General features: G+C 38.5%; 4 protein-coding genes across 6 annotated transcripts; 3 read left to right on the plus strand and 1 right to left on the minus strand.

The window, feature by feature from the left end:
* Positions 1-2: 2 nt before the first annotated feature.
* Positions 3-5,933, minus strand: LOC143367625 (bolA-like protein DDB_G0274439). 2 transcript variants are annotated; one of them, XM_076809633.1, is made up of 4 exons: positions 5,813-5,933; positions 445-571; positions 278-366; positions 3-210 (listed from the first exon to the last, which is right to left on the minus strand). In XM_076809633.1, the coding sequence occupies exons 1-4, from the start codon at positions 5,843-5,845 to the stop codon at positions 145-147; spliced, it is 315 nt and encodes a 104-aa protein (XP_076665748.1). In that variant the 5' UTR covers positions 5,846-5,933; the 3' UTR covers positions 3-144. The 2 variants fall into 2 exon arrangements, with proteins under 2 accessions (XP_076665748.1, XP_076665738.1); XM_076809623.1 differs by lacking the exon at positions 5,813-5,933 and adding an exon at positions 824-1,071.
* Positions 1,587-15,730, plus strand: Dip-c (dipeptidase C). 2 transcript variants are annotated; one of them, XM_076809544.1, is made up of 9 exons: positions 1,587-1,720; positions 7,896-8,094; positions 8,166-8,405; positions 8,500-8,561; positions 8,633-8,677; positions 12,971-13,240; positions 13,575-14,019; positions 14,243-14,394; positions 15,407-15,730. In XM_076809544.1, exons 2-9 carry the CDS (start codon positions 7,948-7,950, stop codon positions 15,453-15,455), a joined length of 1,410 nt encoding a protein of 469 aa, XP_076665659.1. In that variant the 5' UTR covers positions 1,587-1,720; positions 7,896-7,947; the 3' UTR covers positions 15,456-15,730. The 2 variants fall into 2 exon arrangements, with proteins under 2 accessions (XP_076665659.1, XP_076665651.1); XM_076809536.1 differs by lacking the exon at positions 1,587-1,720 and adding an exon at positions 6,612-7,065.
* On the plus strand, positions 2,353-5,290 carry LOC143367617 (uncharacterized). The gene has a single exon (XM_076809610.1). It carries the CDS (start codon positions 3,266-3,268, stop codon positions 3,770-3,772), a length of 507 nt encoding a protein of 168 aa, XP_076665725.1. The 5' UTR covers positions 2,353-3,265; the 3' UTR covers positions 3,773-5,290.
* On the plus strand, positions 9,290-12,962 carry LOC143367555 (uncharacterized). The gene is made up of 2 exons (XM_076809520.1): positions 9,290-9,904; positions 10,164-12,962. Exon 2 carries the CDS (start codon positions 10,491-10,493, stop codon positions 12,639-12,641), a length of 2,151 nt encoding a protein of 716 aa, XP_076665635.1. The 5' UTR covers positions 9,290-9,904; positions 10,164-10,490; the 3' UTR covers positions 12,642-12,962.
* Positions 15,731-16,836: the final 1,106 nt, after the last annotated feature.

The following is a 16,836-nucleotide window of genomic DNA, read 5'->3' on the forward strand; positions in this document are numbered from 1 at the left end:
CGTAATTTCCATTGTCAGTACCTGTATTTGGCATTTCTATAACAAGTATTTAAATTATACGTACGTGTATGTATATGCAAAATTTACAAAACTTTGTACAACTATATGTATATATAGGAAATGATTCCATGAGTTTAGAACTGTTCAGGGTTCAGGAATACTCGTGTATATCCGTAATCCATGCATATCTCTGATCTCTTCTTTGAGGGCCTGCAAACGCGCAGTGACAATAAAATATCAAGCGAATATCAGACATTTTGCAATTAATGTTTCTTACTTCGTTGATCATCCGATGTTGCTTGATAGTGTTTAATCCTTTGAATTCAGGAGCAATCACGTTTATTTCAAACATTGCGCCGCATCCCCCTAAAAGTTATTTCTTTAAAAGAAATATACGTAACAAACGGTTTGTTCTATTTGTGCGATGACCTGTCATCTCCTTACCTGACACATCGCTCACTTCGATAAGCTTAGCATTGGGAAACTTGTTCCTCAAAATCGATGTCATTTTCTGTTCAGCTTGTTTGCCAGCCAGCACACCGCTAGGTCCATTCCACACTCTCGACAGAAGCTGTAAAACTTTCATTTTATTCATCTTTCGCATTCTTGATGGCTATCGTTCATTGATTCAATTTTAAATGGTTTGGCCTATCTCGAACGGTGTGTTTGATTTTAAATGGTTTCCCCACTTTTAAATAGTGAAGGCAAAGGACGTTTTACGAGGCGGCACCGGCATATTAGCGGGTAAATTGTACGTGTTATAAAATTTCCTCAATTACTATACATAAACACGTGTCCATGCGAAAACGTGTTCGGTACCTACCGATATATTACGAAAATTTGACATAAATACACGACCGAACATAGTTGTCACGATAAGTCGCGTTAACTCGGTCTTCGTTTGTTTTGATCGTGCAAATTCGTCGCGTGACAATCTTTTAGCTGGAAACACTTTTATCTACGAGAACAGAACCGCATGGAACATACAAATATTCCAATGGGGAACAGCTGATTTCTGAGAAGTCGCCGCTGGCGCTCTCTGGATGAATTTAGAACTTCGTTAAAAAAGAAACAAAAGAAGAAAAGAATTTGGAGCATAAAAATGCAGAAGCACAATACTATTTATAGAAATTTATACTATACAATGGATTCTACCTTGAATTGTTACAAATTATATAAGAAAGCTGTATAAGAAAAATAGAGTCGAATAGAGATCACTATATTATTTTATTTTAATGGTTCATGTATAAATTTAGGATTACGATACTTAAGCCGGTTTTGGGGAGATTTACTTACATATACTTGTTAATTATTTCTTTAAAACAAAATGCATAATGCAAAAACTGGTTCCGACGTGTATTTTTAAAAAGAAAATCGAATGTATTTGCAATTGTTTATTATTCGAAAGTGGGTCGAAGGGAAATATTAAAATTACTACAATTTCGTTTCACGTGGAGAATTTTGTTTAACAAAACGTTTCTACGAATTTGACCCGGTTATTAGTTTCATGCAAAGTGAGGTTAGATTATTGTTTACTGATTTAGCATTTGTCAGTGGAATCGAATACTACTTTTAACGGATGCTGTATTGCAACTCGCGCGTCATTCTTATCAATATGTTTGAATAAACTTTGTGTACTCGGTTAATATTGCAACAAAACAACAGTTGTACAAACATAATATGGAATTATGTAATTGTGCGGCGTACGCCAACAAGCTGGGTAAGTTTATCCTAAAATATCTCTATATATATAACTCGATTGTTAATAGCATGAATGATTATCCATATACAATAGTCCACGTTCACCGTGGTGATGCAATGAACGCAAAGCTTCCTACAAATTTCGTAATTCTCAGCGGATAGAAGGCTGTCGAAACGGTCGGGCGCACAACAGGTTCCGCTGCACTGTGCGGATTAGGCTAATGAATGATTCCGGATTCGTTAGCGGCAGATAAATGCACGGGTAACATACATGCAGCACCGTGACTGGGCAATTGGGAGCTGTGCGTGCGCACGCACAATAAACTTGGCAAAGGATAACGTAGTAGGTTAACACGGGCTCGAGTGTAACCTTGATCCGTGCATTGCAGCCTCTCCCTCCCTTTGCACCCTGCAGTCCCCCCCTCCCCGCTCCTCTGCCGCCACTGATCCACATATTTCGTTCAAGCACGGGCAATTTCAAAACCTAAATTCAAGTGCGAGGGTCAGGGGATGGGGGGCAAGTATAAACGTACGCGAATGAATCATTTTCCAAATCGAATGACACGTTACGCGGATCGTGATAAAGTTATTTTGTATGGACATAAGGCTTTACGTCGGTGGGGGCACAAGCAACGTGGAACGAGGAAGTGGCATAGGGTATTATCGATTCGCTAGAGCTCACGAGTTAACGGTTTGTTTACACGAGCGTGGGGGAAAGTGCGCATGCGCCGCGGAACCAAAACAATAATAAGAGAGTAGAACGTTCGTGGCTGGCGGACGAGCGGTCGCTCGCTTTGGGCGTACGAACGTTGCTTTGCTGTCTTCTACTCCTCTGTGTACAAAGAAGGAACTTTTTACCCTTCCCACGAACCGTGTGCGCTCAGTGCTCCTCGAAACATCCGCGAGCGTGTTATATTACACGCGATTCTTCATCGTGTACACGCTGCGAAGCCGGGGCCGAAGCATTGCGTCAAAGCCTGTGTTGTTGTGCAACGTGCGTTCAGACTGAGAAACAGCGACGCTACTCCGATTGATTACAATCGAAATCGGAGGTGAAACAAAGTGGTGCATCAAGCGAACTGAAAACAAGACGATCGCCGTGTGTGTGTATGCGCGCGCACCCGTTGGCGAGAGTGGTTATTCATTCAATTTCTCAAAAGCGGAGCGCCAGTAAAAGTTTGACGATTCATCAACAAGCCTCCGGAGGAGAGTCTCGCTGGAGGTGGGGAGGGAAGGGGGGGGGTAGGATACATCGCGCGTATTTACCCAATGAATCACGCGTGCTGCTCTAGGTGATTACGAGGCTGGCAGTCGAGCCATCTATGTTTACACACGTATACGTTTCTAAATATGCTCGTAAACATTAAAGCATACGGCGCGCCGGTCGATCAGTCCTAGTTACCTGTCGCTTTGTGTACAGCGAGAAAACGTTGAGAAAGGGACAGATACAAGGGGGAAGAGGTGGCGAGAGAAGGAGAAGGCAATACATAGCACGTTGGCCTGCCCGTATCGCGGACGCGGAGGTGTAAACACGTCCGTGCCATTGTCCTTTCGTTCGCACAACATGCCGAGTGCCGAGGAGACCACGTACTTGATCGAGGTGATGCCAGACACGACGCAGGACTACTTCTCCCGCGACGTGGACCTGCTCGTCTCTCAAATTAAAGAGAACTTACGGTTGTCGAGCCTGAAGGCCAAGTCGAGCGTCAGCCACAAAAATCGACCATCGCCCTATAAAGTGCCGTCGAGGTCCTGGGCAGACCCGAACGGCTGCGAGGTGTGCGGCACAAGGAGCACCGGGGCCCACGATCACCGTCATCACATGGCCCACAATCACAAGAGGCCCACCGCGAGGGAGGACGACCCCTATGAGCTTCTGCAAGAACTGCTGAGGGAGGGTGGCCTGATCAAGGAGGCCGTGAAGAGACTACAAGCGAACCTCGACGAACTAGAAAGCTCCGAGGTGGAGGAAGAGGATGACGAACAGTCTAACGTTTACAGAAGGAAACCGTACATTTACGATTCGGAGGACGAACAATTGCCGCCCGTGTACGAGCCGCTCGATCTGTGAGACTGTGTTGTTGTGTCACGACGGCTTTGCTAGTGGTGAGAGAAATCCCCGTATCAGGGTCGAAACTTTCAGCGTTCTTTCCTCGATCGTATTTCGATGTGTCGTCGGGCGAAAACGCGGGCCCGTATCGAAAGAAAGTACGAGGGGAGCATAATTAGCCGGAGAACTCGCCTTACATGGCCGTGTTTGTAAATATAGTATGTATGTGTGCGTTTGCGAGTGTTGTGTGCGTGTGCGAGCGTGTGGTGCGTGATTCGTGGCGGTTTCGGGTGTCCTCGGCTATGATCGCCGGCTTACGTGGAAGACCCATGATGGCCGCCTCGATTCGAGCGTTCCGACTCGATTTACATAATCGACATTCATCGTTCCCCCCGACCCACGAGGTCGTGCTTCGTCGAATAGAAAGAGTTCCTGAGTGCTGGTCGCGTCGAGGGTAACAGACAAAAAATTTCTAACGGTCAGTGACGGAATTCGGTCGAGCGCTTCGCGGTCTTCACCGTCTTTACCTCGACCAACTCTCCGGATTATGCGATCAATTCGAGAACAGCAATCTGCGAGTGACTACGCCTATGTAAATTCATTCGTTTACCTCTGTTGTAACCTCTTTTACATGGTATTTAGTACTGTAACGACGCGATTAATGACAGCAGACACGCGTATAAACGAAAAGTATCCTATAGGGTAATAGTAAAAAATTTTCACGCGAGATGCTCGGGCTTATGGTCCAGTTACTATTAGATAAATAATAAGGGAATCGTTTGAGGATCGATCAACGAATTAGGGCGCGTTCGCGCGCGGACTCGAAGGATAGTGATCTCATTTTTTTTTCCGTTCACAAACAACGTTATTCGTTGGTTGTGTTGCATATTTCGATTACGTTCAGTAACCACCGAAGTATTTAGCTAGACGTTCGTCGAGGGGGCGAGAATTCGTCACGACGGACGCGCAGCTCTACCGTTCGCCCCGCATCTATTTAGTACATTTCGTTATACATATACTTATTGCTATCGATCGTTAGCGACGTATCGAGCGCAGTACGGCGTCTTGTAAATTTGTTGTATATACAATTGTGTGCACACGCGCGTTAGACTTGTTAAGAAGCCGGTTATCGCGTGATTCATTTACGGAAGCGGAAGTGGCGCGTAATTGATTTCTTTTGCAGCGGTGGTATACGTAGGTACGAAAACCGTGTGTTGGGGCACGCGTGCGTCTTGTTCACGCACGTTATCAGTTAACGCGTCGTGCACCTGCTGCGAAACCGTTGAATCGAATCACGGTTCCAGTGAATGCATCGATCACGAATAGATAAATGGATGAATCAAGTGCATTTCTTTTTTCGATGCTGTGTAACCGCGCCTGCGCAAGGGCGCGAATACTTTGTAGGGACAACGAGATAAAGAGATTCGTCTTAAAATTGACCGTTATATAGTGTAAATGAAGGAAGTTATACCTCGTTGTGATGACTGGACTCGTTATACGGTGAAATCTGAATTATGAATAAAGAAGTTGAAAAGTTTATCCAAGGAAGTTTTCGTGCTTCCCTAGTTCGTAGAGATTTGTTGATGAAGGATTATATTTTCTACGACGAACCGTCTAGTGTGTAGTGACTTCGGTACGTAGAAAATATTAATTTCTTTCCTGTGTAAATATTTGAGCTTCGAAATTCTAATGTCGATAATACATATTTTACTAGCGATTGCGAACGGAAGTCGGTACTTTCAGTATTTTTGTGATAGGAAATATGAAAATACTTTAAGAAAATAATTCAATTAGCTTCGATTCAGTAGAGAAATTAAAGAATTGTAGGTATTTCTAAGTTCAATAAGAAGTAGAACTGGTTCTTGGAAGAAAAAAAAAACAGTTCATGAATCATGAAATACAATAATAAATATAATTGTAGTTTGCAATCGTGGAAATTTAAAAACTACTACATTGATCAATTGATTATCGATTGTTAGCACGCGTAACGAAAAGTATTGGCTAATTAAAAAAAGGTTAGAGATAAAAATTAATGTTCTGTGTGTATCGTAATCTACTTACAATGATATGTTCGTTGATTTTATCGCAGACCATATTGGGAAATCTTGAGTTATATCGTCCCGATAGAATTAAAGAGAAAAATCGCAATAGATAATTCTCGACGCTTCGAATGATGAACGTGGCTCGATTAAAACACTTACGTCATCGCTTAAGCATAAATGATAACGGAGATCTGAATATACGTAAATCATGCGCACGCTTATAAATAGCCAGAGTTAAAATTGTCTTGTTATGTTGTCGTAAATGGTGACACATACGTATATATGTTATCGATTACGTTACCTACGACAACTCATTGTCACGACCTCAAACTACGACTTCTTCGAAAATACATAGTATTTCGCGAGAGAATCATTACCAGTATATAGGTTGTTTTCGAACATAATTAGCGATGTGTGTAAACAACTCATAATCGTTTAGCAACAGAGACCAACCTTGTGCGTAAATTAACATTTTGAAGTAGTAACTCGCGCAACCTAGTTATATACAAAACGAAAAGTATTGTTACTAAATATTCAAAACCTAAATAGAATTCATTAATTATTTTAGTGAAATAGTATTTATGCCTTAATGGAAAATCTATTTCGTAACTACCTATTTAGCAAAAGAATGAATGAAAATGTTCGTTCCTTGGACTTTTCTGAGAATGTTTTACCGACAGCAGCTATTATTTATTCCAGACGTTAAGTACAAATCGTGTGTGATATCGAATAATCAAACTTCAAGGTTAAATTTAGGAAAAGAACTGTTGAGTCCTTTATCATCTACCACTTAAGTACAATATTATCAGTAGTGGGCATAATGGTATCTCGTACGTGTTTACTAACGGGGATTTACCTAACCTCCAAAATTTTCTAGCGAAATAAATTCATTTGCGTTTACTTGTAAATTTCATAATATAGCACGATAAAGATCTATGTAATAATCCTGTTCCTCTGTTAAACGATGCTGTCAAGAGTGTCAAGCACTAACTAGCAATTGGAAACGTTGTTGGTTGGCTGGAATTCATCACGTGACCCGTTAAGCTATCAGTGAGTGACAGATAAGAGGTAATAAAGTCGAACTGTGAATTAAGTGTTCGCGTAGAAAACGGTCTCACGCGTATTAAGGCAATTTTTGAATTTGCATATCGTACAAATTGTTGACTGCGTAGTGAGTGATATTGATACTATATAAATAGTACATATAAGTACATACGAACTACAAACGAATCGACGAATGACAGAAAACAACATGGCGGAAGCCACGCATTTGTATGTATGAAAAATTTTGCTGACTCTACTTTTGTGTCATTGTCCTTGACGAAATTTCGATTGTCGCTAAGCATAAATATAATTACTGTACTGATGTTAAAAACTTTATTAAACATTTTATTATTTTCATTTCCCGTCGATCCCTTATTCCTTTCCAATCCATTCGTGTTCCTTTGTATTATAACGTTATTAGATTATGGTTTTATTGTTAAAGTGTCAAAGTCAACAGTTAGAATATGAGCGATACTTTATTGACTGTATGATTAGTGTACTGCTGAACAACTTTTTGCTGCTATTGGTTTTCATTAATTTTTGAGGTTATGTGAAAAGCTGCAAATTCCTTCATTTTTTATTATATCCAGGCTTCATGTTTGCAGATAATTTTATTGTAAATTTGTTTTTCGGTGTCAATATTATTCTATAAATGAAAGAACATTGTATTATTTCATGACAACTCCATAACGAAGTTATCGTGAACAATGCCAATATTTTCTAAATAGAACTAGAATTGAAAAACAAATAATTAAATGTTAATGATAATTTTAACTCCATTTGCCAATTTAAGTGGATCAAATATGAATTATCGTTCTTATTCACATTAATTATCACGCGATAATCATACTGTTTTATCAACTGTATATGTCACTGATAAAGATAACATTACCGATTATCGGTATTAATATTCGCCTATGTATATTTAAAAATGTTTTTCCTGCTTTGATTAACTAAATTGTCTGAATTATCTCCTTTGTGTAAAATTGCATATGTACATTTTCTATAATTTTAATTCATCAATTGCAGTCCAATGAATTTTTGAATACTTCTTTCAGAAACTCATTAGAGTCTCACTTTCAAAGGGGCCATCATACCCTGAAGGTGCCTATGTCACTTTTTCAAAATAATCGTAAACGATTGGTTGCACGTATTAAATCGAAATCAGAGATCCCAGCAGCAGGTTGTTTTGTTATCCTTCAAGGAGGAGTAGAAATTTCATTCAATGACACAGACATAAATTGGCCATTTAGGCAGGTAAGTAACTTTTCTGCTTTATAGTGTACTGATAGGACGGGGATTCTTTTTTTATAAAACTTTATTATTAGGAATCATTTTTCCAATGGTGTTTCGGCGTTGAAGAACCAGGGTGTTATGGCGCTATTGATGTATCAACAGGAACATCAGTCTTGTTCGTACCACGATTGCCAGCAGAATATGCGATTTGGGAAGGCAAATTGCACAGTTTAGAGGATTTTCAAAAGCGATATGCAGTGCATGAAACTTACTATACGGATGAGATAGCTCAGATTTTAAAGAAAAAGGAGGCTGCTGTTCTTCTTACTTTGGTGACTTCTCTTTCAGAAATAATTTGCCTGATTTTTTCTTGCGGAAATGTTCCTACTTTAACTTATTTTCATTATATCATTTGCTAATTTATAGAGTGGTCAAAACAGCGACAGTGGTTTGCAAACGCAAGAGGCAACTTTCGATGGTATTAGTCAGTAAGTAGTAATTATTCCTCGTGTATTCCCATCTTACATAGGCATGTTGCTTATCTTGTATTGTTCTATAGATTCAAAGTGGACAACAAGGTTTTGTATCCAGAAATATGTGAATGGTAAGTATTATAAAAGGGTTTATTACTTATAAAGCTCTGGACTGGTTGTTTAAAAAATTTCCAAATTTCGAAACTCATATGTAAATGATCACTTATCAGAGTATATAGGCTTATGTATGAAAAAAAAGTAAAAGTTTCTAGAAAGAATTTTATGAAGAAAAAAGTATTGGAGGGATAAAATTTTCCATTGCACGTTTATTAGTAGATTTCGATTAATTCGTGAACTTATCAATTTCCATTACACGTCGCGACCGCGCGGGCGATTTAGGGATTTTTATGAGCCTTGGCACGATGGGTCTATGTCGAAAATAAGTAAATAGGTGTCCGAGCGTTTCTGCCAATGGGCCTTAATAATAGAGATATTTACATGGAAATTAAAATTTTCATAGTGGCCGTGGGGTTTTAATGAGTAAAAATCCCCTTCTACCTTGGCGCTCCCGGGGGATTCCCCTCTGAAGGAGTTCGAAGATTTCCTTAAGTTAATAAAAAAATTTATAGGAAAAAATTTATAAAGTTTTTTTTTAACGTGGAGACGTCTTCAAAAGGCATCCCGACGCCACCAGAAGGGAATCTCCCGCGGGCGCGAGGGTAGTGTGGGATTTTTACCCACTAAAACCCCACGGCCACTATGAAATTTTTAATAATTTACATGTAAATCATCAAAATCGGTGTCTACCACATGGTGTCCTCTCTTTGTAAGCTCAGACGGACCACTTTAGAAGCGACAACAAACTACCACGAAATTGTCGCAGTCGGTGGTTGACACAACGCATAACCGTTTTTTGTGGTTGCAGTGGGCTTCTAAGGTGGTCCATCTGAGCTCAGCCTTAAGGAGCCCATACACGTTGAGATCTGTATCGATACATGTTGCCAAGTATCAGTATCGCGATACAAATCTCAACGTGTATTTGACTGCTCAGTATCGATGTATCAGTATTAGCTGGTATCGTCGTCCGTATCAATGTATTGAAACGTCGATACCTCGAGCGTGCAACTGATACGAATATCTACATGTTTCAGCGTGTATGTTGTTGTCTCTTCTATCGCACTACCAAAGTTTACTTTTCATCCATAGAAGGTGGTGAGTGCAATATTTCAGTATGGCGTCTTGAGCTGAACTCATGAACGGAGTCTCATGATTCTGTCTCAACGTGTATGTGCTGCTTAATACTTGACACAAATTTCAGATACATGTATCGCGATCTATATCGATAGATATCTCAACGTGTATGGGGCCTTTTACGATATCAATGGGTGCGTTCAGCGGACTCAACCGCTACGTAGCCGCTCACTGATTTTTCGCTGAACGCTACCGCTAGATTGCTCACTGCTCAACACGTTTAGTGAGCGGTCGCCATTTTTTCGAGCGTAGACTCCGCTACTTTTACGGAACGTGTTGAGTTGCTACAAATATCGCTACCCTCCCAAGTGTCGTTCAGCGAAACCAGGACCGATCACCGTTGGTGCTCAGTGAGCGGCTACGTAGCGGTTGAGTCCGCTGAACGCACCCAATGAAACTTTACTCATCGATGGGGCGATAGGGCGATCGTACAATTGACGATCGGTTGTATCGATATTTTGCGTTGCAATTTATTTTCATTAGGTCAAACTTCCTTCTATACGTTTGCGAAGAGCTATCTGCCCGAAGTTATTTTAATAATGATCCGATAATGGTCAAATTCATTCGTGAAATTAAAAGTATATAAAAAGTCAGTTTTAAGATTTAATAAATAAATGTAAACGTTAAGTCATAAAACTTATTCTATGCTGTTTGACGTTCTGGCTTTACAACCGAGGAAGGTACGTTACATCTATGCAAATGATACTAGCTGGTCATGTATGGACAAAATTTCTAATGCGTACGCACAAGCAGCCATCCCTTTTAATCTCTAAATTCAAGAAACTGTGGTATGAACCGAATTTTAAGCAATGCACTGGGCAACAGATTTTGGCGCAGACTAGCATTCTTGTGCAGGAAGGACCGGAGATACAGGAAGTGCCTCTGATTGTGAGAAAAATCAATAATGTCGAAGCGATATGTAACAGCAAAGAGAATGGAAGTGGCCCTCTTGTCGATAATGGCTACAAGATGCCCGATATGACTAAGAAGCTAACATTTAATGCTAAAACTGTTTCAAGCTCCCAAAGTAACACCAAAGCGAAAGGTGAACCATTAAATAGGAGAATAGACATTGAGACGGATGAGGGAACAGCAATATTGTTTTGCTCTGATCTTGAAACCCTTAAAGATTCGGACATAGACGAAGCTTTACGGGAATTGCAATCATTTAACACAGCTGACGGTGTGAATTCATTGTTAGAAAACAAGGTCGCGCACGAAATAAATTGTAGGGTAGCTTTAGAAGGGCTAAAGAAAGTTATCGAATTAGAGAATAATTGGTGTAAGCAAAAGTCGAACAAAATGCAAAGAAATAGGCCAATGGAAGTCGACATCGCTGCTAGAGACATCATAATAAAGCAGTTAGTGAAATTAATTATTAATAGTAACGACAGTGAAATGATACTTCAAGGCCTGATCGCGTTGAAGAAAGACAGAGTCAGCCCTCCTAGAAATATATATAGAGATTGGATGTGTGACGAAGCTCTGAGTCGAGCTACAGATGGAAAGTTTACACCCGCTCAGTTGATAAACGTGATAAAAATTTTGTCAGTTTACAAGGACCCTAAGTATCGAAGGTCAGTAGATACATTATGGGTTGGCGTTTTGCTTAAAGAGCAAGAGATTAACGCCCATACATTGGTAGCGTTATTCAAAATGTTAAAATACTTTAATCAGAGCAAAAACATGGTGAAACTTATTCTTGAAAGGAAGCTCTCTGATCATTGCTTGAAATTAACGGGCTCGCAAATTGCAGAGATACTAGATTGCTTTTACGAGGATGTTTCCGCGATGAAGTGCTTAACCAGTGCCAGCAAATGGGCAAGTATAAATATGCATACATCCAGTGAAAGAGACTTAATAAATTTTATACGCAGTTTAAATGCGAAAGACTATGTGGACATAAGACTTGAAAGCACATTAGAGGAATATCTGAAATCTAAAGCAACGGAAATTGAAGATTCGAACGTAATAGCGACGATTATGAATTATTGCAAGAATTTGCAGCTCAGAAATGAATACATTTTATCAGAATGCGGGGAATATTTTATAAAACATGGTACTGATATACCGACCTCTTTACTGCCATCCATTCTTACGCCGTTTGGAGTACTATACGTACAACCACCAAAATCTATAAAATTTTGGGAAACTTTTGACGATGTATTGTCAGTAAAATTTCATGATTTGAAGCTGGATGATGCTCTAGATATCCTTCTTTCTTGCACGTACCTGGAAAAGTATCCTGTGAAATTTTTTGATAAAATATTCATCTCGCAGTTGCTTCATAAAATTCACTTAAGAAACCATTCTGTTTTCTTTAATCGTATAAGGAACAAATTGAAATTACTGGACGCTACTATGTCTTTGGAGTGTGACAGTTATCAAGGTTTACATCTGTCTTCGGGCAGGATAGAGAAGCCGCTATTCTTAGATGCACGAATTAGAAGGACAGTCAATATGATATATCAACCGTTAGCGTCTCTGGTAGGAGGAGAACATAAATTAAGTAAAAATGTGATCCTTAATCGACTGCCAGTTATAAATTTCTATATACTTGATATTTTAATACATCCGTATATGGTGTCATCTCCAGTCTTCCATCTGAGCTTAGGGCAGGAAAAGAATATCAATACCGCGGTTTTCATTCACTTACCGGAGTATTATTGCAAAAATACCCGTCACTTGATAGGACCTCAGATAATGAAGAAACGGCATATCAGAAAGTTAGGTTTTCGAGTTATGGCCCTGGACTACATAATACTGCAGGAATTCTGGAGTCAATCTAAGAAATTATCGTCGTATTTGTTGGAAAGCTTAAATTCCGCGGAGGACGCGTTGTGACCTATCTGTCTTTAGTAGAAATTGTTAAAATAATCTGACTAAAATATATTACACCATGTATGAAATAAAATTCTTTGTAGACGACAGCTGAATAATTTCTTTTAAGATAGTAGTGAAAATCAATTAAGAGCTATTTATTGTTACACTTTTACGAAGACAATACATTTTATACTTTTAATATTTCTTCTACATATTATTCTTTTCTATTTTATGCTATTATTATACCTTCAGTATCGAATCAGTTTTTCGTAATTAATAAGTCTTATGAGATGAGAGACTTAACAATATCTACGTGATGCAAAATGTGTTTATGTATTTCTTCTTTTTAGTCGAGTTATAAAATCTCCAGAAGAGATCAAGGTGTTGGAATATGTGATTAAGATAAGCTCGGATGCTCACAAATCTATTATGCACTTAGTAAAGCCAGGACTCGCAGAATTTCAAGCGGAAGCAGCTTTCATGCATTACGTGTACTCTGAGGGAGGTTGCAGACACGTATCATACACTTGTATTTGTGGGACTGGGCACAATGCATCCATTCTGCATTATGGACATGCTGGTGCTCCTAACAATCGAGTAATACAAGATGGTGATATGTGGTGAGTTGGCGACCCCTTAAGATTATGTTGTTGCCACTTGTTTAGTGGGAGTGATTTTTATTGAATAGGGTAGATGTACCGTTTGTAGCCATTGTACTGTTTTTGGCCATGTGCTTAATTATCTCATTTTTAAATTGCTTACGGATCATTATTATGTGGAGAATTTCACATCATAAATATTTTGTTTAGTATACTGCCAGAAATATAAGGTTACATTTATTGCTTACACGGAAAAATATTATATTTTTTAAGAAGTGGCCAAAACTGGTACAATACCTTAAAGTGGCCAAAAATGGTGCATCGACCCTACCAATATTTCTTTGTGTCATGCAAGCCTCTTCGATATGGGTGGAAACTACTGTGGATATGCAGCTGACATAACATGCAGCTTTCCAGCTAATGGAAAGTTTACAGCAGATCAGAAAATGGTGTACAATGCAGTGCTTGCTGCTCGCGATGCAGTGATGAATGCTGTGAAACCGAATGTCACTTGGACGGACATGCACCTTTTAGCGAATAGGACTATGTTGGCATCGCTGAAGAAAGGTGGTCTGTTAGTGGGCGATGTTGATGATATGATGAAGGCAGGGTTAAATGAAATCTTCCAGCCTCATGGCCTCGGGCACCTCATGGGATTGGATGTCCATGACGTAGGTGGCTACCTGTCAGGGCATCCTGAACGTTCTTCAGCTCCTGGGCTAAGAAAACTGAGAACCAGTCGTGTTTTACAATCTGGCATGGTCTTGACGATCGAACCAGGTTGCTACTTCATTGATTGTGTAAGTGGAAAAACTATAATCGGAGTGTTGACGATGCCAAATCTGATAATGCACGCATGCCGAAATTGTACAACGTGCATTAGTTTTAGCAACATTAATTATTTAAAAAAACGATCTTTCAATTCAAATATGATTATATTAATGTTGTAATTACATAAGAACTTAATTTATCTCTTGTTAAATAAATGAAACTAACTCGAGAAAATTAATTGATACATGCTAGTTGTTGCATGCTGCTTTAAACAATCCGGAGCAATCGAAATTCATTGTCGCCGAAGAGCTGAAAAGATTCCATGGCTGGGGTGGTATTAGGATAGAAGATGACGTTCTAGTAACAGAAACTGGCGTGAGAAATTTAACCGAGGTGCCTCGCACGTAAGTAAAAAAAAGTTTTCAATTCGAAACGTAGTTAACATTCACTTGTGCCTAAAATGTTACTGATACTCACATAGCATTTTTAAATTGTGATTAACTACTGCATTTGAGAAATTACATTAGACATATGAGAAGAATTAAGGGGACCACCGGTCTAGAGCCCCCCAAAATAGGTGATCTTTAGGAATTAATTAAAGGAAAACTACTATATATAATTTAATGGGACTTTTTGCATTGTATTAAGGATGTCTTAAGTTATAGAAATATATATTTTGTTTTATAATTAATCATTGCAGACGGCATTGGCGAATCGTTAAAGTCAAGGCGTCAAAAAATTTATCCAATTCGCTGGGACCTGTATCTCCAAAAGTTATTATCCGATTCGACTGAAACTTTTTTTGTTTTGAAGAATATACTTCTAGGAGGGAAACCAGAAAAAAATACAAAAATGACATTTTTTTTAGAAAATAACGACACTTGAAGTTTGAAATCACTTTTTCCCAATATTTTTCATCCTTTCAACGCCTTTGAAAATTATAAATTTTCAATTTTTTGTATTTTTTTTGGTAATCCTCCCTAGCCAAAAGTATATTCTTCAAAATAAAAAAAGTTTCAGTCGAATTGGTTAATAACTTTTGGAAATACAAGTCCCACCGTTTTGAGAACACTGTTTCGAGAAAAACGCGTTTCAAGTTTTACGTGGGCGCCGAGTGGCCGGTTGTTGCCCATGCATTTGCCGCTACTCACGTGCCTATAACTTCGTGAATTTTACGAATTTCACCCAATTCTTTTAAACACGTATTTCTAAAAGGTTGAACATTCGAAAAATGAAATAAAAAAAAATCAACTTTCAGACCAGAAGGTCCCCTTAACAATCTTATTTCTATTAAACTAAGTTCTCTTTAATTACTTACTCTTTATTCGCATTTGATTGAAACAGTACAAGCTGAAATTTATTTTCCTGAATTTTGAAAATCTTTCTTTGAACACGAACGCGCGATTTTTATTTCAGAGTGGAGGAAATAGAAAATTGGATGGCTGCAGGCAAGAAACAGTCCTAACTGACCAAGTGGAAGGAAATATTGAATATAATCAAAGAAACGACGGTACGTTATGATATACGGGAATGTTTAACTAAGAGCTCTGAGGCACAGACCAATTATTTACATATTCTGTTTTCGTGATATAAGAACAGTTGCGATACCGAGATACAACGTCACGAAATATTTTTACACACACATTTCTTGTACCGCATAAAATGCAGTATTTGAACATCGAATGGACTTAAATCATTCCTCTATGAACAAGCATATAATAAAAGAATATATATATTTTACTTATGACGCATCGTACTAACATTATCGGTGAGAGTTCACGGTTCTTTTCCTTCCTACGTCAAAGAAAATCAGCTAATTATAAATGACAATAAAACTGTCGAATGTATGCAAAATCCGAAATAACCAACTTGAACGTTTTCAAGGGCGTTAAGAATTTTATGAGCAGCGGTGCTTAGTTTGCCTGCTGGTTATTGGAGAATAGAGAGATGATGGTTATTGAAGATTTCAAGCTGTGGCAATTTTTGCGACGAGGAACAGCATCATCGAGCGTAACCTTGGATGCGATATCTTACACTTACTGAAAGGCAACTCGAGTGTTATTATCGGGCATGGTGTTTCAGTCGTGGCTGTGGTACGAACGCGAACGGTTCCCTCTGTTACGATTTCCCGAAGTGTCGAGGGAGTTTGTCAAAAGGATACAAGTGTTATTTATTTTTATATTCGTGTGCTGGATTCTGTTGCTGGACATGTACATCCATGGTGCGTATGTTTTACGTTCTGCACTTCAAACAAAGTTACATAATGGCATTTATAAAAAAAAATTGTTTCTTGTATTCAAAGTGTTTACATAATTGTAAATGACCGAACAAAATATTTCAGCACTTTTTAAACTCTTACAACAATGCAATTAAAAGTGGGAATGGTATGATTCTTTTTCAATTTGGAGCATTCAGACAATTGTTTTGGAAATAATTATCTAATCGAATGAATCATAGTTGACAGTTGATTATTCGCAAATATTCATATATTAAAAACAAACATTCTAAGTTTTGTATATGTTTACGGGACGTAAGACAGTTAACAGGTCATCATACTAAGAAAATAGCATACAGCATTAAATATAGTTATTTAATTTAGATATATTTCACAACTTAATATCGTGAAATTGATGAAAAAATATCGTTAGTTTTAGTTTCGTAGTTCGGTTATAGTGTTTCTTTTATATATTTTTTTCAATTTGGTTATTCGACACATTGCAACATTTAATCTAAACACTATTAGTTCAGATACATTGCTCAAAGTAATTACTCTGTAAAAACTTAAATCTTTTTAAATAAAAAATATTTCATTCTCGAACATAAAATACAGTTAGACAAAAAAAATA

The sequence above is a fragment of the Andrena cerasifolii genome, chromosome 1, assembly GCF_050908995.1.
Source record: "Andrena cerasifolii isolate SP2316 chromosome 1, iyAndCera1_principal, whole genome shotgun sequence".
NCBI classification, from domain to species: Eukaryota; Metazoa; Arthropoda; class Insecta; order Hymenoptera; family Andrenidae; genus Andrena; species Andrena cerasifolii.